This window comes from Puntigrus tetrazona, chromosome 1 (assembly GCF_018831695.1).
Source record: "Puntigrus tetrazona isolate hp1 chromosome 1, ASM1883169v1, whole genome shotgun sequence".
NCBI lineage: Eukaryota > Metazoa > Chordata > Actinopteri > Cypriniformes > Cyprinidae > Puntigrus > Puntigrus tetrazona.
In genome coordinates this window covers 26,463,910-26,473,915 of record NC_056699.1, presented here as the reverse complement: position 1 = coordinate 26,473,915, position 10,006 = coordinate 26,463,910, and the positions used below count along the sequence as shown (strand labels likewise).

The 10,006-nt window shown below is 36.0% G+C and overlaps 1 protein-coding gene across 1 annotated transcript in view; it reads left to right on the top strand.

The window, feature by feature from the left end:
• LOC122353745 (Na(+)/H(+) exchange regulatory cofactor NHE-RF2) overlaps positions 1-10,006 on the top strand; it is a 16,190-nt gene that overhangs the window by 1,037 nt on the left and 5,147 nt on the right. The window contains exons 2-6 of the mRNA XM_043251656.1: positions 301-531; positions 2,478-2,693; positions 5,735-5,929; positions 8,497-8,650; positions 8,763-8,965. Coding sequence (XP_043107591.1) covers positions 301-531; positions 2,478-2,693; positions 5,735-5,929; positions 8,497-8,650; positions 8,763-8,965 — 999 coding nt within the window. The remainder of the gene's footprint in view (positions 1-300; positions 532-2,477; positions 2,694-5,734; positions 5,930-8,496; positions 8,651-8,762; positions 8,966-10,006) is intronic.

The following is a 10,006-nucleotide window of genomic DNA, read 5'->3' as shown; positions in this document are numbered from 1 at the left end:
TTAGACCATGGGGATCTGGTTTAAACTGGTTTTTGCTGGTTTTAAAGGAACATTTCGCCCAAAAATGAATATTCTGTCACTGTTTACTCACCCTTAAGTAGTTCAATATCTGCATGAATTTATTTGTTCACAAGGAAGGATGTTCTGAAACTGGCTTTTTTTTCCTACTATGAAAGTCTGCTCACAAACTTTTTTTCTTTGTGCCCGACATAACAAAGAGGCTGAGCGAATGATGGGTGAAATGTTCCTTTAAGCCGGTCAGACCAGTCAGGGACCAGCATAATGTTGTGTGCGTCTCAGGTTGTGCAGAGGATCCTGGACGTGGAGCACCGCACCAGGCTGCTGGTGGTGGACCGGGTCACAGATGAGTTCCTGAAGTTTCACGATCTGCCGTGCACGGAGGACAGGGCGATCGAGATGGGCTCCCTGTCGTCCCGCTCGTCGGCGGCCTCCTCTCCCCGAGCCTCGCCGCGGGACTCCGCCACTCCTCCCTACAGCAGGCAGAGCTCCGAGGGCATTTTCATCAATAAGGTGAGAAGAAGTCTCGTGTGAGCCAGACGTACGGTCTCTTTCTCTGTATAAGACCTCCTCTCAAACTGGAGGCTCTGTGAGAGGAAGTCCAGGAGGAAATCCAGTCCAGAGAGGAGCGGGGTGCTATATTTAGATCATGCCTTGGCTTGGGATTCAAAACAGTTACATTTAATAGAAAAAAGACCACATCTAAGTAGTTTTAAGTCTTAATGGTTGTTAAATGACGGCATTCTTCTGCCTAAATGATATCACACCAAACACACAGTGCATTATAAGAAAATGCAATGTATTATTTTCTAAAAGGTACCAAAAATTGAATAGTGATTAATTATTTAATGCTTAAGTACAAAGAATGTTGATGTTTCATTTAAAGGGACAGTTCACCCGACAAATGAAACATTGTTGTTCCAAACCTATATGTTTTTTATTCTTCTGTTGAACACAAAAGAAGATATTTTAAGGGATGTTGTCCTTTCTGGTAGCCATTGAATAACTACATTAATTAAGTGTGCTCTGTTTTGTTAAAGTTAGGTCTTGGTCTTAAAAACACATCTGCTGGGTGAGCTCCTGAAGTCCACACAATGGAAATGTGTCACTTGATAGACGCTAGTCAAATCAGGCATGTGAACGCGGACAGGTTATGTGACTTTTCTGGAAACCAAAACCATGCAAAGCAGGGTTATTAAAGTAATCATTAAACCTCCAAAAAAATTAATTTGAGGACAGTCGTGTTTGATTTACACTGCTGTGAAGTCAGCCACGTCCAAGAAGGATACATTTAATCCACAAACGCCCTCCATCAGGAGCTTCAGCCTGGCTTCCTCCGAAGTGCTCGCCTGCAGCCGCCTAAGCTCTTTAAAGACCTGGATGTGTTGAGGTCAGGTGAGGTGTGTTGACACCTGCCCAGGTAACAGGCCGCTGCCGGATCAGCAAGAGCCCCGTAAACCACATAATCTAGAGATGCTCAGCTTGCAGTCATGTTATTGTTTGTTTTATCCTTAGCTGCAGCGGGATTCAAACCAACAACCATCTGACAGCGTTAGAGAGCCACAAAAAGTAACTCAACGCGTTTGCTTGCGCATTTGCAAGTGTAAGGTCCTTCTTTTCGTCAACCTTTCCTGTCAAAACTGTAAAAATTGGAATTTTTAACGACGGACCAAAGTTTCGGAGGCAGCGTGCAAACGTGATTGATGTTGTGTTTATGTCTTGTCGCGCAAAAATTTCAGTCAAAATTGCGAATAAGCTGCAAAACACTTCCAACAACGATGAAATCACTTTCTAGATGAGTCACCACAGACCAGCCTTGTTTTTATATTATCAACGTGGCGGCTGTTTCTGTGACTTCGTTTCATTTCGATCAACTTAAAACTGGATAACTCCGCCCCCTGATTCACAGGCACCTCCCCCAACATTTGACACACCCCCTTACAGCAAGTTTGTTTTGGCGTTCGGTTCGACTTTTCAGTATTAATCTGTATTAATAAATCTGGCTCTTAATTCTAATTGGACGAGCTTCATTCACAACCACGAACAACCTGAACTAATCTACTTCCTGCTGATTCACATTAGCATTACTGCATGAATATATCTATTTTCTTCACTATATAGAAGCAAGAAGCCACTTGAGGTCTCATAACACAGCGATTTTACCACAGTTAGGGGAGTTGCAGTGACATTACTCTTGCGGTTTATTTGATTTTGTAGTTTTAATTAGATCTTTCTGATCATCGCACCAGTACAGAGAGCGATAACATCCACCGATGCCAAACCGAAGACTAGCTTGACTGTGGTTTCATGTAAATTATGAGTAGGTTGTCTCTTGGCAAACAACAGTTTTAAAGCAGCTTCCCCAAACCCAACGCAAACAATACAGCCATTCACACGCCGGAGCGCTGAGAGCACAGAAAGCCGTTCAGCTGAATGTCTGCTTCGCTGTGTTCTGGTAGAGTCCCAGCAGCGTCGGAGGAGGAGTGATGAACGGCTCACCGCTCTACAGAGCTCACGCCCGTCTGTCGTCGCCCGTCTTTCTGCCGCTGCCCTCGCCCGGTGAACACAGGAGCGAAGCCGAGGCCGACCCTTTCACCAAACTCGGCGAGGAGCCCAGCGTCGCAGCCGAGCCCGAGCCCGAGCGGGACTTCGGCGGATCGCAGACCAGCGCACAGGTGAGGTTCGGCGATGAGATGAAGTCTCGCGTTTCCCGACTGTTCCCCAGGGAGCCTTTCGGGTGACCAGCTCCTGAAAGAACCGTTTTAAAAATCATTTTTGACTACATTCGAAATTGATCCTCAAAGAAGCATTGATGCCAATGGACTTTACTATTAAGAATGTAGGACTAAAATTCAGATGCTTTACAATAGAAAAGCCTGTATCTGTCTGAATGGTTCCCCACCGTCACAAAGTATACTTCTTTTACTCTTCAGAGTAAGGGTAAGAAAGAGATGGTTCTTGGAAAAGCCTTTGACCGAATGGCTCTTTCTGGAACCAAAAATGGCTTTAAAGAAGCGAGTTTGTTTATTTGTATTTTAAAAAGTGGAGATAGTTTGAATAGACACGAATACAGACAGTGTATAAACGTTTTAAAAATGCTTTTAGATATGTACTGCTGGTAGTAGGAGTAGTAGATGTAGTGTGTTGTTAAGTCATGTGAAGAGGTCAGCCAATCATAACACAGGTCTGGCTTTACAGTACTACATTATACGCTACCGTTCAAAAACTTGAAAATTCAAAAGAGCCGCAGTTATTAGAAATAGATATATTGTGACTGAATGTTTGGGTGAGATGCGACCGTTCTATCTATGGATGAAAAGTCAAAATACTGAGAAAATCAGCTGTGAAGACGTCCAAATGAAGATCTTGGCAATGCGTGTTACTAATAAAAGAAATAAAACGCATCCCTGCATTCAATTAAATTTTCTTTCTGAATAAAAGTATCTAATCTGTATCTCATTATTATTCATTTAAAACTGCTCCAAACGTTTGAGCAGTAGTGTATGTAGCAGGTTAAGGATGTATGGAAAATCTGCTTTGGTAAAATTCATTACAGAGTGTTTTTGTGCATGTAAAGGAGGTACAACAAAACGGCTCTTGAAGCACTTTCTGCAGAGCAGGTGGACCAAAGGAAAGCAGATCTGACCCCTTTAAGTGAAACTACATTTGCATCTCTCTCCATCTCTTTTCTTTCATTTGTTGTCCTCATCTTCTCTCTCTCTCTCTCTCCCTGACCTTAATTCTCATTTACCTGCTTTGTGTTCCCACTCTCTGGTCCTGCGTATCTGATTTCTGGGTATTTTCCCAGAATTCAGTGAGAGTGTTGTGTGTGTGTGTGTGTGTGCAGGATTAGATTAAGCGGCGTCTCAGCCTCAGGAGCTGAAGCACATGTGTGTGTAAGGCGAGGTTCTTCAGTCACTCTACCCCATGGGACACAAACAGACACCACCCTTGTATTGTCTTAGAACAGGAAGTGACATGGTGCCTCACAGAATGTCCCTTATTCCTGCCGGGCGTGTTTCTCTTCTTGAAGGAAACGGGCCAATGGTCACGCACACACGCTCGCGCGCGGCCCAGGGTCGTGCGCGTATCGTAGCATACGCCGTTTGATAACAGACAGGATGGTAAGCTCCATTGTTTTCGGGCCAGAAACGTTGCACAAATGCACACGAAAAAAAATGATAAAGATACTGCGAGAATGCAGTCTTGCTGTGCGCCAAAAAACACACGTACAAGAGGGCGATGGTTTTCTTCAGATGTCTGTCACTGAATCAACACTCCACTTTTTTTGGAAATAGGCCCGAACTCCCCCAGAGTTATTGAGTTGAGTTTTACCGTTTTCGAATCCATTCGGCCGCTCTCCGTGTCTGGCGATAGCACTTTTAGCGTAGCTTAGCATAGATCATTGAATCCGATTAGACCGGTAGCAGCGCAGTTCGAAAATGACCAAAGGCTTTCAATATTTTTCCTATTTGAAACTTGACTCTCCTGCGGTTATATCGTGTGCTAAGATCAGCAGGAAACGAAAAGTTGGGATTTTCTTGGCCGATGTGATTAGAAACTAATGATCAAGAAAGTTTGCCGCTGTAACATGGCGCGGCGATATCACGCAGTGCCTGTGGAAAATAGTCCGCAGCTTGCAAGACACGCTCCCTGCGCTTTGTCAAACACCATGCTACTGGTCTAATTGGATTCAATGATCTATGCTAAGCTATGCTAAAAGTGCTATCGCCAGACACGGAGATCGGCCGAATGGATTCAAAAACGATACTAAAATGATACTGTTTCCAAAAAAGTGGAAGCAACAAATATTTATTATAGTAATGAAATGCAATTGTTACATGGTCATAATTTTTACTATGTAAATGTTAATTTTTTCAACTCAAATACTGATTAGGTCCTAGGTTTTGCCCATTATTTGAACCAAATTATTTAATTTCATTCGTCCAAAAAGTATCTAAAAAGTTAAAAGGAGTTATTTACATTTAATGTGCTTTCTATGAACAAATTTTTTTTTTTTGTAAATTTAGAGTCAAACGTCTTGATATCTTTGACCCGTGCATATAATTAGGTAAATATTTTGTATACATATTAAATATATTTATTATATTATATTAATAGAATTGTAGACATTTCAAAATATATACTGCATGTGTGTGTATTTATATAGACATAATAAATTTACAAAAACTTATTTTGTATGCGATTATTAGTTTGACAGCACAAATTTTAATAAAAAAAAAAAACTAAAAGATTATTTAAGATAAATAAATTACCTAAATGATTACAAAACAAGTTTGTAATGTAATGGCAAAAATATTTAGTTAAAAAAAAAAGTCTTATGTACTTCAATGGAGGCTAATTAATTGTCAAAACTAATAATAAAAAAATAACTGCAGTTGTCATTTACAACAGTTTTACTGTTAAATATTTATGATTATGAAGGTGCAACATTTTTGGAAGCTTACCAAAATAGCTTGTGGAATTTTGAAAGTTTTAAATAGGAGAAATATTGAAAATATCTTTGGTTGTTAGTATTTTTTTACCGTCTGATCAGATTTATATACGCTCAAACTTAACCGTTTAACTCTAGCGGAGATGAAAAAAATGTTTTTTAAAAGTAAAGTGTTCTTAATTACAATTTCATGGGAATAATTGGCAATTATAATCGCGCAGCTCCACTTGTTGTCCTAAAGCGAGTTACTTTCTCTCTCAGGAGGACACGGTGCTGGAGGAGGACGAGGTAACGAAGGACCTGCGTCCTCGCTTGTGTCACATGACCGTCAGCGAGCAGGGCTACGGCTTCAACCTGCACTGTAAGAAGTCCCGCTTGGGTCAGTTCATCCGCTCGGTGGACCCCGACTCTCCGGCGGAGCGCGCCGGCCTGAGGCCCCGGGACCGGCTCATCCAGGTGAGGATTAGCTGCACTGGATCGGATTAGAGTCCACTTCTGGAGGGATTACGCTAATGAAGGGAAACGGTGCTTGCGTCGTGAGGGGGGTCGTGACGTTTTAGAGCTGTGTGTGTGTGTGTGTGTGTGTGTGTGTGTGTGTGTGTGAGTCTTGATTTTTGACACACACTTGAAACAAACGAAATTTTTTGCATGCATAATGCAAATGCTTAATGCATAAAGGGTAGGTTTAGGTGTAATAACTAGTAGTTTCTACAGTATGAAAATCATTACATACTGTGTGTGTGTGTGTGTGTGATGCCGTGATCGTCAGAGATCGTAAATCCGTCCTAATGGATTTAATTTGCGCCTGTTTTCAGTAATTATCACAGACAGACGGGTAATTATGACTGACAAACAGCGTTTAATTCACTCAGCAGCGTTTGTCTCAGGTGAAGATCAGTAGCTAAACACTTATTTAAAGTCGATTTAATAACTGCACGAATTGTAGTCTGAAGCACCATTTCGTTAGGCAACTTTAAAATGACATTTTACATTTTTGCAAGAAATTTTGTTGCAAGAAAAGAAAGGTTATGCAGACAATATTATGCCGTATAATTTAATAATAGAGTATATTATCAATGATTTATGAAAATGTAACAGCTAAATGTAAATTGTAATTTAAAATGATCGATTATTAATATCAATGCATTATTATTTGTATTATCATTAGTGCTGTCAAACAATTATTCATAATTAATCACATCTAAATTAAAAGTTTGTTTACATAATGCACATATGTGTATATTTTTTATGTAAATACACATTCATATATATATATATATATATATATATATATATATATATATATATATATATATATATTAGAAAAATGTTTATATACTAAATATATTTATATATAATATAAAATACAAGAACATGAATATATATATATATATATATATATATATATATATATATATACATTTTTCAGAATATATACATGCATGTATTTTTAAATTCATAATAAATACACAATACACATCATGTAAATAAAAAGGTATGTTTATGAATGCGATTAATAATTTGCCAGCAGTTATTATTATTATATGCTTTCCTGTAGCTCAAACAGTACTTTATGGTGCTGGCAACAGTAAGGGCAAAAAAAAAAAATATTTTATTTTCATTTTTAGTTATAAGTAAATGTAATACTATTTTTAAAATTATCTCATTTTATTGTTTAGATCAGTTAAAATGCCAGGTGTATTATAGTGGTGACTCTTTATGAACGAGCTTCCTCTCGAGTGCAGTGACGTGTTTGTGACGCACTTGTCTTTTAGAAAGTGGTTTGGTTTCTAAACGTCTGAACGACTTTCACACGCATTGCATCGCTCTCTGTGCTGGAGCGGCCGCAGGAGCCTACACACCCCAAATCAGCAGACAGAGAAAACATGTCACGCGAAAGTTTCTTATGTAAGGTTTCTTCAAAGAGAGGAAGAGGAAGAGGAAGTGGCCTCACACTCCACCTGCTGGACAAACACTGACCAACAATCCTCACGGGTTGAACCTGAAAGTGTAGTAATATTTAGTATATTATAATATAATAAATAAATACTATAATATTTAAGTCAACACTATAATAAATAGTGCCCATATAATTGATGATGTAATAAACAAATAATATAGTTAAGTTGTTCATATTGAGTTCTATTGCTCTCTTAGGTTTAAAGTAATGAGACAAATTATTTACATAATTAATAAAATATTTTATTATGATATATAACATATTATATCACTTGCATTATTATATCAAATTTAATTAAAAATAATTTAGTTCACTATAATATTATACTATATTTAATATACATTTTTATTAGAATATATATATATTATATTTATTATATTATACTAAATATATATATTAATATATTATATTATATATAATATATTAATATATTATATTAATTATATTATACTATAATGTATAGGTAATACAAATAGTACAATAATATATTACTATGTATCATAGAATAATATTTTATTTATTATATGATAATCATAATTAATAATATAATAATTTAGTTCACTATAATCACTATAATATATAATGTCTATTAGGGTTGTACTTAATATTAAAATATATGATTTTGTATTTAATTAGAATTACAATATATATTTTATCTAGTATATTACACTGTAATTAATCTAAGTAATATATATATATATAATATATAATATAATACAGCATAATAACATTATATTAATGTGTAATTTAAAAATAATAATATATAAAAAATAAACATTGGATCAATTTTAATGTAACACTGAAAATGTATTGTGTTGTAATATAAATAAATATTTAAAATGTAAAATATTTAAGTAATTTTAAAATACTATTATTATTAAATAATGTTATATAAACATTTTATATTTGTACGATATAATGAATAAGCATGTAGTTTAGTGTATTTGTGCTGTTCTATATAGAGACGCATGCGGTCAGATTCTCTGGGTTTTTTAATGTAGGTGTAGCTTGAAGGCCTGAAAGGTGACGTACAGAAAGTGTTCAGCCGTAGTCCTCTGTGCAGGTGAACGACACGAGCATCGAGGGTCTGCGTCACGCCGAGGTGGTGTCTCTGATCCGAGCGGGCGGCACGCACACCCGTCTGCTGGTGGTGGATCCCGAGACGGACGAGCTCTTCAGCCGGCTGGGCATCCAGCCCACATCCATTCACCTGAAAGGTACAGAGAGCTCTGGGGAGGGAAACCGCTTCGCTCACTACCCGTGTGCACTAGTTAGTAACATTCGGAAATGCTAGGCGAGCGCACTTACCGCTTCATCTCTGTCGAGCAGAGGACTGCGTGGACGGGCCGATCATAGAGACGTATGCACCCGCTTCTTCACCCAAGAGCTCTCCGCCAATCATCAACATCACGCTGACTGACCCACCAATCAGCAACGGCTCCCCGAGGCACCAGAGTCACAGGAGCTCCTCCTCCAGGTCCACTCTGTCAGAGACGAGCGCCGAGATCAGCAGCTTCGACACCAGCAACAAGGTGTGTGCTCAGAAATCATACACATTGTTGATCTCATCATTATTATTGGTTGCTGGAAAATAATCATGTTGTGAAATGGCATATTAATCAATTAAATAATAAGAAAAATGTGTTATTGTTGGTAACATTAATAATATTTTAACCGTGTAAAATATTGTGTATTAATCTCAATTATTATTGCATATAATAATTGCATAATAATAATTTATTGATATATTATTAATTTAATCATTATTATTATGTTGGTAGTAAAAAATTATATATATATATATATATATATATATATATATATATATATATATATATATATTAGTATTTATTTTTGTATGGTCTTAATTTTTATTTAACTATATTACTTAATTATATTTGTTGTTGGTTATGTAAAAATTATATATATTATAAATGATTGGAAAATAACAATAATATATTAATAGTATTTTGGTATTTACTGATAGTATTATTATTGTTGGTAACAGTAATACTCAAATTTTACTAAAATGATAATATATATTATTATTAATGTTGTTTGTAATATAGTATGTTATTAAAGAAAATATAAAATAAGATATATATAAACAATAAAAAATATTGTTATTATTAGTTAATTATTAATTAATTATTATTAGCGTTGTTAGTTAACAGCAATCCTCAAATTTGAATATAATATAATTTTTGTTGTTGTTGTTAATGTTATTTTATAATTAATTATTAATATTATTATTATTATTATTAATATAATGTATATTATGTATAATGCAAAAACTATTATTAACTATTAAGTGTTATCATCAATAATAATTAATTTGATATATTATTAAGTTATTATTATGTATTTATTTATATGATTATATATTATATTATTTATTTATTATTATTAAAGTTCTTCCTATAACAGTATTATATGGCACTAGCAATAGCAAGGTCATGGGTTCAATTCCCAGGAAAAAATATACCTATAACCTGAATGCATTTATTTATTCATTCGAAAGCATTAATAATTAGAAATGATAATGAACGCAAATGAACCTTGTGTTGTTTTTT